General features: G+C 47.0%; 1 protein-coding gene across 1 annotated transcript in view; it reads left to right on the plus strand.

The window, feature by feature from the left end:
* Positions 1-19636, plus strand: part of CTIF (cap binding complex dependent translation initiation factor) — a 143972-nt gene that overhangs the window by 37497 nt on the left and 86839 nt on the right. Inside the window, exons 4-7 of the mRNA XM_059492329.1 lie at positions 2830-2952; positions 6930-7003; positions 7834-7938; positions 11774-11849. Of these exons, the coding sequence (XP_059348312.1) occupies positions 2830-2952; positions 6930-7003; positions 7834-7938; positions 11774-11849 (378 nt within the window). The remainder of the gene's footprint in view (positions 1-2829; positions 2953-6929; positions 7004-7833; positions 7939-11773; positions 11850-19636) is intronic.

The raw sequence follows: 19636 nt of genomic DNA on the forward strand, positions 1-19636 counted from the left end.
GTTTGTCAGCCTTGGCAGCCAGTTCTCTTCCTGCAGCATGGTGGGTTTGTTTAGCAGGAGCTGTGTGTGGAACATACACAGGATGGAGGAAGAGCAGTGCCACATCTCACCAGCGCCAAGCCGTGGCTTTCTGCTGGACTCCAGCTGCCTCTGGAGTCTGGGAATGGGCTTTTATGGTCTTTCAATGATGCTGGTGAAGGGTTTTGCTGCTTGGGTGTTTTTTTAAAGAGCAATCATCACCTGCATGCTCTCACCCACTCCGTGAGCATCACCCATGAGATTGGTGTGAGCAGCCCAGTTCCCACAGAAAGTCTGCAGAGAGAGTCAATTTTAGCATGAAGGAGCTTTACTGCAGGACACAAAGCCTTCAGAAGTGTGTGGGACTGTTTTTGGGGGTTGTATTTTCATTCTGGAGATTTCAGTCCCCTTCAGTAAGGTACCAGTAAAAAGTTGTTAATCTATGGCAATTGGTCAGAAATTTGGGGGAAATACTGAGCTTGGCTGTGCTGGTGAGTTTGAACATGAGTGTATTCAGGCAGTTCTCAATTGGGACTGTTAGCATCTTCAGCAGACATTTCAACAGTTTTTAATGCAGCAATTTTATTTAAAAAACAATTTGGTTTTCCATATTAGTGTCAGTGCTTGATAAAGGTGAGGAAGGTAAACAGGGTGAAAGCCCCAGGCCATGAGTTAGAGCCAGGAGACAAGCTGGTTTATTAAAATCACCTCTGATTGTGATCTAATTGGTAACTGTGTGCTGTATCCAGTGGCTTTTCTTGGTGAGCATTGATGTATGGCGATACCAATATTCTTGTTTCTCACAACAGCTGCGTTTCTGGAATTTGCAACATCTTGGATTGTCTGCAGAAAACCACTCCTAAAAGATAGGTCTACTGAATATTAATGAACAGTTTTTATTTTCAGTGTGTCTTTCAAAGCAAAAGGTGCATGTGCTGACCTGCAGCATTTGGCACAGAAATCTTGTGTGTGTATGTGAACAAGATGTTGAGTGTGGAGGATACAATTAATCCTTCAAACATCAAGCATGAGGGTGCATTTCTCCCAACCACCTTTTCAGCTGGTGCACATATTTCCCATGTCAAAGGAGGTATTTCTCACTTCTCAGGATCCTCCAAGGTTGGCTCTTCTCCAGGCCTTCCTGAAGTGATCTGCCTGACATCCACCACGGTTTTTATGCCTTCATGCCAATTTAACAACTCCTTTTGTGCCATTTGGTATTTCTCAGCCATTGGGAGATTTGGGTCAGGGTGTGGTAAGAAGGGAAGAAGAAGGTGCTTTAACTGTCAGTGGAAATAACCACAACCTTTCCTTTCATTTATCTACAACTTGAAAACCAGGTAATTGCCTCTTTTTAAGTCAATACCACAATGTATTTGAACTTGCATGAAACTTACTGGGTTGTAGGGTGCAGAATGTCCAGCTGGAGTGATGCAGAAACCAGCACTGGAGTGTTTTGCTTCCAATTCCTTGTGTTGGATGAACACTTCCATATTTCATGTGCATCAAGGTCCATGTTGGACCAGTGGGTAACATCACCTTAGATAGTTCAGATTCTGCTGTGCAGTTGTCTGCCTGCCTCATCCAAATCAGGTGGCAGTGGTGGAGCTGGGACCTGGTCTGTGGCCTGGACTTGGCTGTTGTGTTCAAAAGCAGTTTGAGTGGTAAATCCTTTTGATTTGAGGCTTTGAAGGCTGAGGTGGCTCTGCCCTTGCCTTAGCCCATGGCAGTGTCTGCAGGACCTCGTGTAGCCCCATGAGAACATCTGAGACATGAGAAACCCTCTTGAAGCTCTCAGCTCTCAACCAGTCCTAAAACACAGGCTTCCCTTTGTATTTCCCAGATTTCAGACTACTTGGAAGAGTTGAATATTCTGCACTTGGTGGTGTCATGGGGTTTTAATAATTTTAGGTGACTTCAGAAGTCTTTCCCCAGTCTCTGAGCAAAGCTTTTGGAGCAGTTGCCATGACAATATCCACCTTTCTCCCTAGAGACCCTGTGGGGTGTTTGGGTAGAGCTGGTCAGGTGAGTTATTCTGGTTTTCACATGAGTCATTATGCCTTGAGGGCTGAACAAGAAACCTGCAGTTTACTTGACAGCACAACAAGCAGAGAATAAAGGAGAACATCAGGCACAGCTCCTTAAGAGACAAAAATAGTTATTTGTGTAATGAGTCTCCTGTCGAACTGCAAGAGTCCTCAGCCATGTGAATAACTGGACGAACAGTGGGGAAACTGACTGAGAAGTTTATTTGGGCCTGGAAGGGGAATGGAATGGAATGGAATGGAATGGAATGGAATGGAATGGAATGGAATGGAATGGAATGGAATGGAATGGAATGGAATGGAATGGAATGGAATGTTTCAGCTGGGAGGTATCCAACCATTATCCAGTCCAACTGCATGCTCAATTCAGGGCTGATCAGAAGTTAAAGGGTGTTATTAAGGACATTGTCCAAATGCCCTTCAGCAACTTTACAGGATGTGGGGTTGGTGAATATGCACAGTTAATACTCATGAAGATAGAAAAGGTAAGTGTTATTTTTCCCCATGCATACACTAGAGCACTAGGGCCAGATCTTACCCTCATTAGAGATTCCCACAGTGTCATCCCTTTGCAATCTGTAAATAGAGCATGTTAAAGGAGTCAGAGGAAGCCCCACAGTCAGGATGCTGGTCATGGGCATGGTTTTGTAGGTGCAGGCACGAGTGGCCTGGGAGCTGGAGCCCTCCTGTTCCGTCAGGTCGGTGGTTTTGGAGCGTGTGGGATGGAGTGGCCCTTGACTAAAGCAACCTGTTTTGTTGTTTTCAGGAAGAGTGGGATCACAGCAGCAGTGGGAGCACAGGATCCCGGCTGGGGTCGAGCTCCAGGCAGGGCTCTGGATCCAGGTCTGGCAGCCACAGGAGAAGCAGCCAGTTCAGGCATTCAGCCAAGGTACACCTGGTGGAGGTGCTGGAGCTGTGTCCCCTGCTTGCTGCTTCTTGGAGGCATCCCCCTCACGCCTGTTTGTGGTTTGTGTCACACAAAGTGTGGGTGCATGTCAGCTGGGAAGGGCACTGCAGAGACCTGTTTAATTCACTCATGGTGTGTGACCCACTGAGGTGTGCTGGTTGCCTTAGCTTTGGGAAAGAAGTCCCTAGTCAGCTGGTTAAGTGCAAAGGAAATCAGGGATTTTTTCAGTATTTGAAGTCTTGGAGTATTTCAGTTTTGAGAAATCAAGAGATGTCTGTAATTATTTGCTGTCAGGTCTTCATTAGAAGTTGAAGGATGAGTGCGCCGCACATTGATGGTGTTAAATGGTGACCTTAAGTCCAGCTGCTTTCTGTGTGAGCTGTCTGCAGGGCTGTATGGGAAGTCACCTTCCTACCCTGCAAAAGACTTTAAGAATTAACTTTTTATATGGGTATAGGTCCATCTACGCCTTGAACTGAGACAAGGGACCATTCCTGTTAGTTTCAGTCAGCCTATGCCCTGTCTTCTCTTGGAGTTGCTCTCCTTTATGCACATGTCAGCACCACTTGTGCCAGAAGTGGATGGCAGACTCTGAGGTTTGGAAGCAGTGGTCAAAGTCCTGGTCCATTCATCCATTTCATCCTCCTGAAGATCTTGAGGAAATAGCTTGTCTTCTGAGTCATGCTGTGGTGGGAGAGGACCCACAGAACCAGGTTGTATCTGGAAAGTGATGGTCCTTTCTGGTGGGAATGAGACTCAACATATCCTTACCTCTTTGAGCAGGGGTAATACTGTCTTCCTCAAAATTTCTATATTTTTGCCTGTATTTTTCACATGACAACTTGCAGTTTTCAACAAGGAAGCCCTGAATTGGAGCCTTTTCAGACAGTTCAGTATCTATCTCATCTTTTTTTATTTTCTACCAAAGTGCAGCCAGGGGTTGTAGGCAGCTGAGAAGGAGGAAAAGTGGGGGAAGCTCCTCAAGCTCAGAACTGAAAAATGCTTAAGTAATACATAGCACAGGATAATCTCTGAATTTATAGCAGGGACCCAGGCGGCAACTTGGTGTTGTTCTGTGTGCAGTGATGATTTAACCTGGTTGCAGTTGTGCAGCAAAGGGCATGATTTCCTGCTTGTTTTCTGGAGGATGGTAATGAGGAGCAGCGAGAGGTGGGACGCTGAGCCGGGCTTTCTAAAGCTGCTGTGTGCATGCAAATGCTGACTTTGTGGGGAATTTGCTGAAGCTGCATGCATGGTAAACAGCCAGAGTCCACGTGGGCCCGTCCCTGTTTGTGTGGGCAGCTCCAGGGACTGGGCAGCAGTGGATGGAGGTCATGTGTGCTCACAGGGGCAGGAGGACAGAGGTTGTGGATGTACATTTAAACCAGATTGTGTGCAGGATCTGATTTACTGGATGTCTCATCTCTCAAGTACTGGTGTTACTTGTGAAAGCGTCTCTCTCAATTATCGTTCCGAGCGAATTAATTAATTTTCAGCTGTACTAACTCCTTCTCAGTGAAAAAGATTATCTAAAGCTGAGGGTTGGGTCACTGGGAGCTTCATGTTAAAATTGCTGATGGTTATAATTGCAGTCCTGGGGGGACTGACAGCAAGTCACTGCTTTTCTTAAATACATGCCATTTTTAATCTTTTTTTATACCTGGATTTGAGAATTGGCTTTTTGAAGTCTTATTATTAAGTCTTGGCATTGTGCTGTGAGCATTTTAGTAAGCTCCCTGCAGCCCAGGGTTGCAAGGCTGCTCCCTGTCCCGTGAGCTGACACAGAGACTGGTTCTAAAGACAGGTCATAGAGGACCAGAAGGGTGTCTTGAAATGGCCACAGTGACTCAGGACTTAATGACAAGGTGTACTATCACTAGGCTCTTTTTGGCACCATTTTGTGGAGTCTGGCTGATGCTTGGAGTGTCTCCAAGAGGTTATGGGACATCTTCTAGGAGGACCAGGTCTGGGTGAGAGTGTCCAGCTGCTGCCTCAGACCTGCCTGACCTCCTCACCACCTGAAATGGATTTGTCTCTTCTTTGTGTATAAGCTGTGATAACCTGCACATGTGTGCTTCCATTATACTGCATTTGGATGCTTATAAGGATTTAAGAAACTAATTCCTCTCCTTAGTGGGAGAAAATCGTGCTTACATTTGCCTAAAATAAAAAGCTCATCTTCTTCTGTAACTTATCACGGGAGTTATGTATTTCTGGTGATTTGTTTCTGAGCAGAGACATGTCAACTTGCAGATCCCCAGGGGTTAAAATCATAATCCATAAACCCCTTGGAGGAGACTAAAAAGGGAGCAGTGTGTCTGTGTTTGGAGTTTCTGGTGTTTAAATTGGTTGTGCTGGAAATGACTGCAGAATGTAACCATCTGTTCACTAAGGACATGCGTCCTGACATTGGCTGGGAAAGTGTTGCTCAATTTGTGAGCAGATTGAGCTCTGGGACTTCATTAAGAAATGGTCACATTTTTTTGTGAGTTTATAATGTCTTGGTTAATATTAATAATACTTAAAAATGACAGAAGGTTTATGACGGGGAGAGATGGAATCCACATTCTCTAGCATGTATTTTGCCGGAGTGGGACCATTTGGACTGAGTTGCTTAAATAGTCTGAATATGTGCAAGATTATGAGTAATCTGAACAAGAAATGTTGAGGGGAAAATTGGTTAATATGGACTCCTAATTTGCAATGCATTCAATCCGTCCAGACTGAGTCAAGTCTGATTTCTTGAATGGTCTTAGAATGGCAAAATCCAACCTGCTTTACTTCACCTGTAAAGGGTGGAGGGGGCAGCCCTCTTTGTGCAGGGAGGGCATGTGAGGGTTGATGACTGTGAAGGGGCTTTGAGTAACACATGTGAGGTCTTTGCTTTCGATGATCGTGCTTTGGGTTGTCCATTTTGACAAAAGCAGCTACCTGCACAGGAAGATTCAAGGTGTCTCACATCTGGCTGGAGATTCCTTATAATGCCCATGGGGAAGGGCCCTGGGGGTGCTGGTGCCAGGGGCTGGACACGAGCCCAGGGTGCCCAGGGGGGCAGGAGGCCAATGGCCCCTGGGCTGTCCCAGCCAGGCTGTGACACAGCCCCAGGGCAGGGCCTGTCCCTGTGCCGGCCCTGCTGAGGCAGCTCCAGTGCTGGGGACAGCTCTGGGCCCTCAGCACAAGAGAGACACCGAGGGGCTGGAGCGTGTCCAGGGCAGGGAACGGAGCTGGGAAGGGGCTGGAGCCCCAGGAGAGGCTGAGGGAGCTGGGCAGGGGCTGAGCCTGGAGCAAAGGAGGCTCAGGGGGGCCCTTGTGGCTCTGCACAGCTCCTGACAGGAGGGGACAGCCGGGGGGGTCGGGCTGTGCTCCAGGGAACAGGAACAGGAGCAGAGGGAACGGCCTCAGGCTGGGCATGGGCAGGCTCAGGGTGGACATGAGGAGGAGTTTTGTTATGAAAAGGATTGTTAAGCCTTGGAACAGGCTGCCCAGGGCATTGGTGGAGTCCCCACTCCTGGAAGTGTTCAAGGAACGCCTGGATATGGCACTCAGTGCTCTGGGCTGGGTGACAGGTGGGGATCAGGCACAGGTTGGACGCAGTCTTGGAGGTCATTTCCAACCTAAATGATTTTGTGAATCTCTGCCTGGCCCCTGGACTTTGGTGGATCGTGCTTGTCGACATGGGGCAGGAGGACAGGGCTGGAGTCAGAGCTGAGCTTGTGCATTTTCTGCTCTGTGTTGTGCACAGCTCTGTGTCCCCAAGGCTGACACTGTCACTCACTCCTTGCCTTCATGGTGCACTTGTGCAGCAGTTGAGGGGTCTCTGCATTGCATGGATTCACTCAGGAACACAGGATCCCTTGTGCAGAGCCAAGACACCTCCGTGGCTGGTGGGAGAGGCTGTGCCCTGGTCAGGATAGCTCCATGTGCCTCCTGACAAGTAACCACCTTTCCATCTCTCCTAGAATGGCAACAAGGAGAGCAGCCTTGACATGCTGGGCACAGACATCTGGGCTGCCAACACCTTTGACTCCTTCAGGTAAGCTGGTTTTAAATTGCTTTAAGGGAGGGTGGACTTTTAGGATGGACCATGCATTGTCTTAGCCCTTGCTGGTATGTCCATCCTGCTGGTACCCAGGCACCAGAGAATACCCTGGTAAGGCTGACATCACTGCTTCTCCTCCTCCCCATCCCCAATTAGCCTGTAGCACCAAGCACAGTCTATTTAAAGCATCCCGTGTGATTTGGAGCGGCCACTGGATGGGTTTGCAGTCCAAACACCTGAAACCAGTACCAGTACAATTACTTTTAGTCACCCCAGAACTGCACAGGCAAGACTTGAGTCAGCTCTGAGCTGCTGCTTTGGCATTTTACTCTCCCATTAGTTGGAGGAACCATTATGTGTTGGCTTCTTAACTGCTGGGAAGAACACTTCAGCTGCTGTCTCAGTGAAAGCAGCGAAATATCCTTCCTGTCCAGTTTTATGCATAATCTGCATAATCTTGAGTCACTGGAGCAGACAGGTTGTGCAGGACCAGAGAGAACATTATTTCATGGACCTGTTGCAATACCCTCTTGGTACAGAGAGTGAGTATATCTTGCAGGGTGTCTTCTGTATCAAAATTAGAGGCTTAGATCAAGCCCCAAGAGCTCCTCAGCATACCTAAAAAACAAGAAAAAATGAAAAGAGATGCATGAGTGTGAAGTTTGGAGGCTCACATCCACATGCTCTGCAGCAGGGAGTGATGCTTCCAGAAATGCCAGCTTTCCTTGTCTGCAGGCTCCAGTGTGCCCTCTGCTCTTCAGCTCAATGGTGTTTAATTAGTAGTGGACTTCCTTTCTCTGTTTTTCCCTGTTTTTCTCTCCTAGTGGTGCAACGTGGGACTTGCAGCCTGAAAAACTAGATTTCACCCAGTTTCACAGAAAGCTGCGAAACACCTCCAAACACCCATTGCCTCACATAGACAGAGAAGGGTGAGTGCTGTGTCTGCAATACTGTGCTCTCCAGGAAGGTCAATAACTTCTCCCTTGCTCTAGGAACTCTGGCTTGGTGGCACACCTCACACAGAGGACATGGGAAGAAGCACTGGACTGTTCAGAGAGTTTGAGAGTGCCATGATCAGTCTGTCTGGCTCCTCTGTCATCCAGTTCTGAGCTGGAGCAGAGTTCTTCTCTGTATTTTTGCATTGCCTGGTACATCTCAGTGTTTAAATAACTCTGGATCCAAGTCCTAGATCCTGGTGTTCTAAATTTAGACATCTCTGGATATTGGAGGAAAGATCCTGGCTTGGTGCTGACCTGGTTACAGTTCCTGTGAATGACACTGTTCTTCCCAGCAAGAGTTCAGGGAAGGAGAGAGCATCAATGTGTTTCATGAAACTGTGAAAACATTCAACAGCTCCCTTTGGTTGTGACAGCCTACACAGGTTTCCCTGGTATTTCTGGATTCCTTACTGGTTGTTGGTTGGTCAAACCAAGTAAATGTGTGCTGCACCAAGTGGCTCACCAGCGTTGCCCAGATGGGAATCACCGTTTCCCTGCAGGTTCTCTGCAGATGGAGAAACAATCACTCCCACTCAGGAGGGTGCAGCCAGGTAGGAGCTGGGCTCTTCTGCCCTGTAACAAATGACAGGATAAGGGTAAAGGCCTCACATTGCATATGGGGATGTGTAGGTTGGATGTTAGGAACAGTTTCTTCATGGAAAGGGTTGTCCAGGCCTGGCACAGCTGCCCAGGGCAGGGATGGAGTTGCCATCCCTGAAGAGGTTTAAAAACCATATGGATGTGGCACTTGGGGAACACTGGTCAGTGGTGCCCTTGGCAGGGCCAAGGGAATGCTTGGACTTGGTGCTCCCAAAGGTCTTTTCCAACCATAACAGTTCCATGATTCTATAGATTGAGTTTTAATTATGCTATCACTCAGAGCATAGAGGAAGGAAAAAATTAGAACAGGTCTAAAAGATGGGGTTGCAGCTGATGTTCCATCACTGCCATGTTGTTTGCATGAATGGAAATCTTCTCTTGGAGACATTTTTCTGCTGATAATTTGGTTTTGCCAAATTACTGGCCAGTGCCATGTGCCTGGTCTGTACATCTTGTTTAGAAGACAAATTTAGAATTGTTATTAGAACAGTTGATTGGAAACAATTAGAAACATCCAGCCAGGCCAGAAATCCCATACCAGCCCAGGCTCAGCATCTGCTGTAGGCTCCTGTACCATACAGGGACAGGAAGACTCAGACAACCTTTTTTTCTGCTCTGTAAGGTATACTGCAGATTTATAAAGAGCAATTTTCAGAACATTTGGAGCAACACAACACTAAATTTTTAAGTCACAAAGTCTCTTAGTTAAGTTCAATCCGATTTTTTCATATGAATTTGAAAAATGGGATGAAGGGGCCCTCTGTAAAATAAGATATAATATGCTCCATGGTTGATGGCACTTGCCAAGTGATCCTGTCAGTGACAGCTGCTGCAGGGAGGATGGAGCAGGGTTGTTGTTGTGTTTTTCCTCTGGTTCTTGATGTATTGTGAATGCCCACATTGCAAACAGGTAGAGGAGGCAGTGTGGAGGTGAGATATTTAATCACTCCTGAATGTTGCAGCTGTTAAAGTGGAGTAAAAATTATTGTATCTGCAGAAAAGTTAAGCAGATGCTATCAGCATAAAACAGTGCATGTTCCAAAATGCATGCCATGTAAGTAACCTGGCTAGGATAGAGGAAGCACAAAGAAAGACAAAATTGTTCTTATTTTTTTGATTTCTAAAGCTGACTGTATTGTGCATTCATCAGCTCTCCGTGGTGAATCTGTGCCGAGATTCAGCTTGCTGAGCCTCCATGAATCTCCACCTGCTAGCTAGGCATTTTCCCCTCCTGCTTGAATGGGAAGCTTTTTTAAAAAATTTAGCTGTGCAGTGAAAAAAATAATAGGGGGGAAAAAAGGGACTATGCTGTTCAGTGTGTGTTTTCAACATTAAAAGAACCATTTTATTCCTCAGTCTGATCAGTTGCCCAAGGCTGGCCATGGAGTTGCATCCAGTTGTGTGACCTCAAGTGACTTTTGGTTGGGTGAAGCGTTTTCCTCCAAGGAGACACCTGCTTTTACAGGGAGATGCTGTTTGGTGGCATGCTGAATAATCACAAGTGGAGCAGTTTAGAAAAAGCAGGGAGCTGTGCTGTGTTTCTGACCTGAATTCATCTGGATTTAATTTCCAGTGCTAGCTCTTGCTCTGCTTGTACTCTTCCAGATCAAACATCCTTTTGTAGCTGGTATTTTCTCTTCGTTCCAGGCATCTCCCAAGCACATGTATCACTTGAGTTTTTCAGGTGCTCTAAGGAATTTCCCTGTGGCCTCTTTGAAACGCAGCTGCCAGCACTGCCTGTGGTCCTGTAGCTGGGGCTCAGCCATGCTGTCTCCAGAGGAAAGCTGCCTTCTTCCCCCTAATCCCTGCCTCCTCTTCAGCCCCTGCCTTTTTGCCACAGTTCAGCATCAGAAATTCAGCCTGGGACAGTCCCCACCCTTTTCAGATGACCTTTTCTTACAATACACTTGTGTTCTGCACCTGCAGCTGGCATTCTTTGTACCCAGATGTGTGACATGATTTTTCTCATCTATATGAATATATAGATATAAATATTTTTTCAGATGTGTGCTTCTGTATGTGTATGCACACTAATTTTTTGCCTTTGTAAGTCAGTCAGAATTTCATCTATGATGGAAAGTCAATTATTGAGCACCTCTGATTTCCAGTAAATACAGAATCACAGAATGGTTTGGGTTGGAAAGGATCTTCAAGATCACCTAGTCCAGCCCCCCTGCCATGGTCAGAGATACCTTTTACTAAACCAGGGTTCTCAAGTTGATTAGGGTTAATTAAATTGCTTCCCTTCAGTTTGCTGGATTTTGAGCCTGGTACTTCAGCATGTGCCATTTTTCTTAATTTTTTTCTCCCATTTTCTCTAATTCCAAGATCTGTTTTTCTCTGACTTCTAGGCACTGATTACCTGAGTCTGCTGTTACCAAAGTCTCTGCTGTATCTTATTTAACAGTATCTTGCTTCTAACTGACAAAAAAAAATATTTTATCATTCTTGCATAATGAAGAAAGACCATCTCTGTTGTTTGTGAACATAGAAGGATGATAATTATTGACCATTTCTTTCTTTTTCTGTATCTTTCTTTGCGCCAAACTGGTAATTATCTTTGAATTGTTTTTTTCATTTCTTACTCCAAGAAAGTCCTTCAGCTGCCAATTCTATGTATGGTGTGTGAGTGCTTGACTTCTCATCCCAATTTCTTTGTCTTTCAAATTGTCTGTTTATATTTATATTGATTGCTGCTTCCTGTCTGAGGTGTGTGTTTGCTGATTTTCAACACCTTTCTCATCAGGGGAGCTGGAGCTCCTGTGGAGACCAGCAAATGAGCAGTGCTTCAAAGGAAACGTTTTTCATTACTCTCTTTGTGCTCTCATTTCTGCTGTCCAGGTGGGCTGTGCTTTCAGTTTGGCTTGGTCTGGGCTCAGGACTGCCTTTGGTTTTCTCACTGCTGCTACTACCCAAAGTGTTTGCAAGCTGTGGCAGATGGTGCAGGTGGAGAGGACTGAGCAAAGCGTTTAATTTTGTATTAACAGCTTTACGCCTGCGTGGGAGTGTTTTGGAGGCACATCACACTTGCTCCAGAGAGAGCCTCTTTGTTTCCATGAGAGGCCTTTGCAGCAACAACTGATATTCCCCTTGTGCTGTAATAGAAAATTAACTGTGTCTCCAGTGAGTTTTCACGTGCTTTTGTTTTGTTTTCCTCTTGCCACAGGCTTGGAAAGGGGAAGTACGAGGATGGTGACAGCATCAACCTGAACGACATAGAGAAAGTCCTTCCAGTGTGGCAGGTAGGTGATGAGGACACCTGCCCCTGCCATGGTGGGGACCAGCAGCAGAGCCTTCCCTGCCTTCTGTACCCTTAGGAAACCTCCTCAGGAGTGGGAGAGCTGCTGGGCTGTGGTCCCTTAGGGGTTGGAATGGAGATTTGTGTCTGTGGTTTCAGGTGTTGGTGCTGGGCAAGGGCAGTTAGCACACAGATTTTGTTGGGAGGTCATAACACTGAGGGCAGTATATACCTATGTATGTATAAATGTGGATGAACACAGGGCTCATATGTTGAAGAAAAGGATATTCTGTGAAGCATCAACCCCTCCTGACAGCTCCAAAATAAATTGCTGCCAGGAAGCCAGCAGTGCCTGTGTGCTGACCCAGGTATTGCCCCTTTGGGCAGTGCCCATGTTTACATGCAGTGATAATCCATGTGTGTGTTCTCTCCAGCCTGTTCTTTCCTCAGATCTCTCTTTGCAGTTCTGGCAGTTCTGGTTAAATGACCTCTGAAGCGTGGATGTTGTGGAATAGCAGGATGAGACCCTGCGGTTCAGAAGAGAGGTTGAAAAAGTCAATTTGTCAGCATCATACAGTCTTCCATTTTACAGAGCCCCAGTCCTCAAAGGAGCTGAGTTCCCTAAGTTAGGCAAGTTTCAGAGGATGCTCAGCGTGTTTTTGCTGAAACCTCTTTGCCTCTAGAGGCAAGGATGAAAACATCTCATGTGCTGTGTTAGTGTTACCCTTTTCAGTGCTGAGCCAAGAGCTCACCAAGTGTGGGAATTTTGAATGAATTAGAAATGAGACCTCTGAGTAGGTTTAGATGGTGTGATTTTTTTTTTTAATATTTTACATAGGCAGGAAGGCTGAGTTTGGCTCGCATCTTCATTGCATGGTTCAGAAGGTCACAAGACCTCTAGTTACAAGACCTTTTAAGGATTTATTAACTAATAAACAATAAACTGCCAACAAGGATATTTATGTTTTTAACCTAACCCTTAAATATTTTGTCTTATGGACCTATGCTGCAGTGTGAGCTTTCTTAGCCAATCATGTTGTGATACACAAACCTACAGCACTGCATTCTAAACTCCTTGTTCACCTCTGTAACCACTTTTATTTTTCCTATGTCTTAAACTCTAAAGCTCTAAACTTTCTTCTACTTAGCTTAGCCTGTGTCTGCCTTAAACAATAAATCTACATTCTCGCTCTTAGTACTTGAGTTTGGGAGCCTTTTCCAAAGTCTCAAATCAAATCTTGTGTTTAATTCTAAGCTTTGGTTTACAGCCCCAAAGTTCTGAGAATTCCTTGCATTTCGGATTCCAGCAGCCAGGCTTCTTGCTCCCACATCATGTGAGGAAGAGCTTTGCTCATCCTGCAGACCATGTGACAATCTGCCTTACTGTTTCTTTTGGGTGAACTATTTGGCACTGAGTGCATGAAGGAGTGGAGAAGGGCAGCTGACTTTGGCAGGGAGGAGCACTGCCTGCAGCTGCTTCCTGCTCAGTCTCTTCCATGTTTGGTATGTCTGGACTTTAGGTCACAGGGAAAAAACATCAGGTTCAGCTGATACAAACCCCATTAATTCTGCAAAATAAGGTTAGTTTCCCTGGGGGATAATTGGAAATGAAGAATCAAACCATCTTTGGTGCGAGGAGCTGATTACCTTCAAGAGGGTTTTAATCAACAGCTGTTAAATAAGCTAGGTCCTCCTGGTCTGGCTATCATTTCATCATGTCCTAAGAGTACATTGAATATAATGAATTCATTCCAATATATACATTAATATCTGGCTTAATTATTGGTGTGACATCTCAAAGCTGGAAGATCTAGTGGGAATGCTGGATGTGATGTTTTGTTCGTGCCTCAGGCAGACTCGTGCCGTGCTGCATTGATTTGCAGACATGCTTACCTTGGCATGTGCAGGCAGCCATATGTGTCTGTGGGAGCTAGGACCCAGGTGGCTCTGGGTGAGGGTTGATCTTGTTCAACATGGACAAGTGAAATACTTGCAGACAGCTGGCTTAATCCTGACATATCATCGTTAACTGGATTTGAATGCAGCCGTGCAATGCTGACAGTGAGTTTACTGCTCCGGATCCCTTGTTTTAAATGGCTCTGTGGAGCAGTGGAGGGGGGGCATAAGGGAAGATGTTCCTTTGTGTGAGCCTCTGAAAGGAAAATCCTTCACCCCGTGGGGTTGTTGCATTCATGGGTGTTGCATCCTGAGGAAGAGGCTTTTCAGGTTGGTGGTACATAAACTCCTGTTCTGGGTTTGAGAGCTCATGGGCTGCTTGCAGCAGGCAAGCACAGATGGAGGGGCCAATGTGAGCATCCTCCAGCTCCACTGGGGTAGTCTGAGCATCCTCCAGTGTGACTGAACCAGTCCAAGCACCCTCCAGCACAACTGGGGTGGTCCAAGCATCCTCCAGCACAATTCAGATGGAAGTGTTTAGCTGCTGGGTGTTCTTCAGCAGCCATGGAAAGGTTAAAAGCACCATGTTTGAGAGAGATAGGGAGCCTTGCTTGCAGGCTGCTTGGAGATTTGCATGCCTTTGGTGTTAAAGTGTGATAGACATAGGACATGAATCTTGAACTAATCTCCAGTGTACATCCAGGTCTGTATAGGTGTCTACAGAGACATGCAGAGATGTCCCTAATTAAGCAGAATATTGTGGTTGTCTGGGGGTTGAGCAGACTATTCTGGATATCTGGGTGTTAATATCCCCCTATTCATGAGTTTTTCTGCTGAAAACTATCAATAGTATTTTAACAAAATATTGCAGGGAAAGCCTATGAGTATTTGGCAATTAAAAGATGGAAAAATAAACAAAGCAAAATAGGTGACCTTTCCCCAGATCCTCTTCTTTTGTTTGGAATTCGTGCATCCCAGTCCTCAGGGATGCTCTCACAGCATGGTGTGCTCTGCCATCTCGTGGACATGCACAGGCTTCACAACTCCTTCTCCACAACTCGTAATTTGGAGCTTTCTCTTGGCCCATCCTTTCAAAATTCATCTGAGGTGCTTGTTTTTACTGGTGAACAGGTTTTTATTTTTGAAAGCTTTATGACCAGGAGCTCGTGAGGTCATTGCCTTGGCTCAGCTCATGAGCCATTACCTCTTCATCCTTCCTTACTCATAGGAGTCTGCAGTAGGATTTGGGCACTAATTCACCAAAATGCTGCCAAAAATTACTCTTTTGAAGGTAAGTGTTCTCCATTCATAAGACCTGCTTTTTACTGCACAGCAGGGAGCATCTGCAGCATAGGGAGGTGCAGCTCAGATGCAGAAAGAGTCTTTATCATCCTCTCCATTTCCACATCAGCTGTTTCGTTGAAGGAGACCACATAACCACCTTGGCATGATGAAGACGTCACAGGGAGGGCTGACTCAATGCCTTTTGCTTTTGCTCCCTTTGGCAGGCACTTGGGAAGTTGTTCAGGCTTGGATGTGTCACATGCAAGTGTTCTGGTCCCAGATTTAGTCTTCAGAGTCCTTGGCAAGCAAGCCCTTGGCAAAATGTACATTTACCAGAGAAAATGACCCAAGAGTTCATGTTCCACAAGATCATAGGATCATGGAGTGGCTTGGGTTGGAAGGGAACTTAAGGCTCATCCCTTTCCAACGCCCCTGCCATGGGCAAGGACACCTTCCACTCTCCCAGGTTGATCCAAGCCCTGTCCAGCCTGGCCTTGGACACTTCCAGGGATCCAGGGGCAGTCACAGCTTTTCTGAGCAAGATCCACCCTGCTCCTTCCTGTGGAACCTGCTGCAACTCACAAAGGACACAGGAGGCTGCATGTCACAGGGCTGTGCTGTAAATGCTGCTAGACACAAGCAGAGAGTTTTGGGATGTGTCCCAAGTGGTTTCTGGACTTGTGTACTGCAGAGTTTGGCTTTCAGTTTGCTGAACTCGTGCCTTTGGGATGGGCTTGTCCTCCTTTGAATGTGGGAATGTGCCTTCACTGCCCAACTGCTCCTTGTCTTGTGTTTTAGGAGGGGGAAATGTGGCACTTCTGAAAGGCATACTGGGCTTTATTGTTGTAATGGGATAAACTTGGAAGATGGCATTGATATCATTTGGTTTGGCATCTTACTGCCTTCAGCTCATCTCCTTCCGTTTCCTTACTGATTCTTGACCCTTTTTGTCATATGCTTGCAGTTACAATAAACTGCTTGTTTCTCTTCTGGCTGCAGTCGTCATCCAGCTTCCTTGTTGGAAGAGAAACAAGGGAGAAGTTCCTTAGGAGAAAGGCAGACTCCACGTTGTTCACATTCCTCTTAGTACTGCTGCGTTCCTGATTTTGTCCAAACAGGATTAGAAGCACCAGGATTCCTGATCCGGTTTGTAGTTCAGCCTATAGGTACTTAGGCAAACAGATTTGTTATTTAAACTCTTCCTTTTCACACATGCCTGTGTTTGAAAGCAAAAGCAAGCAAGCTGCAGGTTCTTCCTTTAGCCTTGATGTTGCGCTGCTTTTCTCCTGGTGCTGGAAAACCACCTGAATTGAGGGACCCACAGGCAGCTTTGCCCATTTTCCTTGGGACCTCTTTTCATGGACAAGTATTTTCAAGTCAGACCATACAGTTCATGTGAGTAAAGGTGGGACCTGTGCATGGGCTGGTCACTTGGCGTTCCTGCTCCAGGTGAGACATGGACACACTGGGACATGGATTGTTGCACCTCAGTGTAGGGCTCTAGGAAGGGCTGAATGATTCCCATCTGAGGTACCCATGTTCCTTCCCTGTCAGCTCTGTAGGGTGCAGAGATAGACCAGTTCTCATGTGGGTTTGGTCAGATATGGAAAGTTCCTAAAGAGAGATAAGCCAACCCAGGTGTCCAGGCGGAGAGGATAGGTTATGGGCAAGCAATCCCTTTGCTGTTGCTCTGCAGGCAAGGAGGTGAGATTGGTGTCCAGCACTGGTGTGAGGGCTTGTTCCTGGACCCTGCAGATCCCTGATCCTTCCAGGGAGGTGGTAGCAGGAGAACAGGTCTCTTTAGTGCCCTCAGACAGGTCTTTGATGGTGTGGTGTTGTTCACTATCACCATATGGAGCTGTCTCACCACCTCCTCTCTTGCCTGCTCCTTCTCCCCTGCAAGGCTTGGCAGTTCTCATTTACCCAGCATGTTAGGCAACCCAGGTTGCTCCTCTTTCCCAGCTCATGGCAGTGTGGCCCTTTCCTAACAGGCTGCTCTGTGCTGGTGGATCTGGTATGGGCTGATCCCTCTGCCTGGCATCCCCTCCCACTGGGAGTGGCCTGGTCCATGTGGAGTGTGCCCCTTGTGCTCTGTGTCCCTGCTGTCACTCACAGGGCCTAACCCTCATGTCCTTTATGTGTCCCCCACGTATGAAAAGGTGGGGGTGCCTCCCTAGGAGCCCCAACATGGGGGATTACTTCTCCTGGCCCCCACGTCCTGCTGGAATCTGCCCAGTGTGTGGACACAGCGCGGCCTTCAGAGAAGGTTTCTTGCCTGACAAGCCCATGTCCCAAGGGTCTTTCCAATACAGTAACAGCTAAAACCACTGTGGAAAGTCCCTGTCAAAGAGCCAAGACTTACTTGAGTACAGGTCACAATGTATTGGGAGTCAGAGCTCTGCTCCTGAGTAGAAAGCTTTTGATTTGCCATGGCTTCCAGCAAGACACAGCCTTTCTGTGGTCCTTTTTTGGTTGCATTTAACCCAGCTGACAGTGACCATCACGTGGGGCAGAGAAGGCAAACTGCTGTGGTCACCTGTAGCCCCTCCAGCATCACTCCCATGCCAGACTTAAGGCCACTATTGCCAAGGAAGGCAGACAAGGCCATGGAGATCTCCAGAGCACTGCAGAGGTCCTGGAGCAAGGCCGTGAATGTCCCATGCAGGTCATCACCTCCCTGGTTCCCATGGGCCTGGGCTCTGTTGGCAGAGCACAGTCCCTATGATCCCTGAAGGTTACAAACCCTGAAGGTTTTATCACACTTGCAGGAAGGGGTAGATCTTCTAGTGGGTTTTTCAGATTATGGTGGTATTTCATACCACAGAATCAGAGAAACATTGAAGTTGGAAAAGACCCATGAGATCACTGAGTCCAACCATTCCCCCAGCACTACCAAGGCCACCACTGACCCATGTTCTCAAGAGCAACATCCACATGGCATTTAAATCCCTCCAGGGATTGGGAATAGAAATTCCACTACTGCCCTGGGCAGCCTGTGCCAAGGTCTGACAGCCCTTTCCGTTAAGAAATTTTTCCTAATATCCAATTTCCTAATACCATAGCCTTATTTTGAATAAGCCCGATAACCTTATTCAGTGCATAAACAAAATACTGGAGAAATGGCCAGGAAGTTTGGTATTTCCATTATTACTTTATTATTATTATTTTTATTTCCATCATTATCATTATTAAAATTGTTATTGTTGTTGTTATTTTATCATTATTGTTATTATTATTATCATTATTATGGCTCAGAGCAAGTTCCTGATTGTGGAAAATGATACAGGCTCTCTCTTCTCAGGGCTGGTGTTGCTCTTCTGGCTGTCAGGCAGATGTTGCTGTGCTGACTCACAATTCCTGACAGGTTCTTCCCACCCTGGTGGGCACAGAGATCCTGCTCTGTAGTGGCTCCTGGTGCTGCTGCTGGTCAGCTGCTCAGAATTAGGGCCAGGCTGCTGTGCTTGCCAGGGTAGGAGACATTGGGATGTTCTCACACCCCTGCTGGATTGGCTGGTCAGGGGTTTGGGTTAGGGATGAGCAGGGAGGGAAGGTGGGAGGGACAAGGGTGGTTAATGCAGCAGCTCTGGAGTTTGGCGGTGTTTGGTGGCCGCGGGGACAGACAGGGCTGGTGGCAGAGGGGAGCCTTGCAGCACTAGAGGGCACTGCGGCCTCGCTGCATGGCCCTGCAACGCTGCTCTGGGAAGAGCAAATGAGGCTTTTCCAAAGGCTTTTTGCAAGCAGAAACCCCACTCTGCAGTGTCTCTCACCCTCCTGTGCCAGGGCACGCTGCTCTTCATCCAGATGTATCTACCTCGGGCTCAGAGTTCATTTCCAGCCTGGGGAAACCTGCAGGTGTTTCTCTGCACCTGGAGCTGAATTTGGGTGAGCTGCATTTTGGATCTGAGCAGAATGAGGTGAAAACCAAAGGGGCGTGTGACCCTCTCAGCTACTAAAGCCTTGCGGGGAGCTGGTTCCTAGAGGTTAAACATGTCTCATCTAATGACTCCCTGGAAATCCCACCTTTGCCCACACAATCCTCAACTCCGTGTATCTCCCATGGGATGCTCCGGCGGGGCTCAGTCTGGCATGGTGCTCCTCGCACCAGAGCAGTTCCAGGTGTGCTGAGGGGTTCCCCCTTTCTCTGGAGGTGCTGCTGCCCTGTCAGGGGTGGGATGTTCTCCTGAACACCTACATTTCCACCTGTCCCTGTACCCCACCTACCTTGTTGTACCCACCCCAAGTTAAGGACATGCCAGCCTCAGAAGGAGGGAGATGGGCACCATGGGTTGCCCACTGCAGGACTGACTCTATTCCTTGGACCCCAGTTTGCCTGCCACTGGTTTGTACCACAAAATAAGATTAATGATGGGATGTGGGTGGCTTTGCAGCTTTTCCTCAGGCTGAGATGACAGAGGGATGGACACAAAGAGATGTTGGGACTAGGATGTTGGGCTTACCAATTGGAAGTGCTGGATTTTGGGTTCATGACCAGGGACCACAAAGAAGTAGGAGTATGAGAGAGCTGTTCCTGGGAGGATGAGGAAGAAAGATGCTCTGTTTTGCTTTTAAGGAGTCCAGAAGTTTTAGTCCTGAGAACTGCAGCTTTCTGGG

This window comes from Ammospiza nelsoni, chromosome Z (assembly GCF_027579445.1).
Source record: "Ammospiza nelsoni isolate bAmmNel1 chromosome Z, bAmmNel1.pri, whole genome shotgun sequence".
In the NCBI taxonomy this organism is placed as follows: Eukaryota; Metazoa; Chordata; class Aves; order Passeriformes; family Passerellidae; genus Ammospiza; species Ammospiza nelsoni.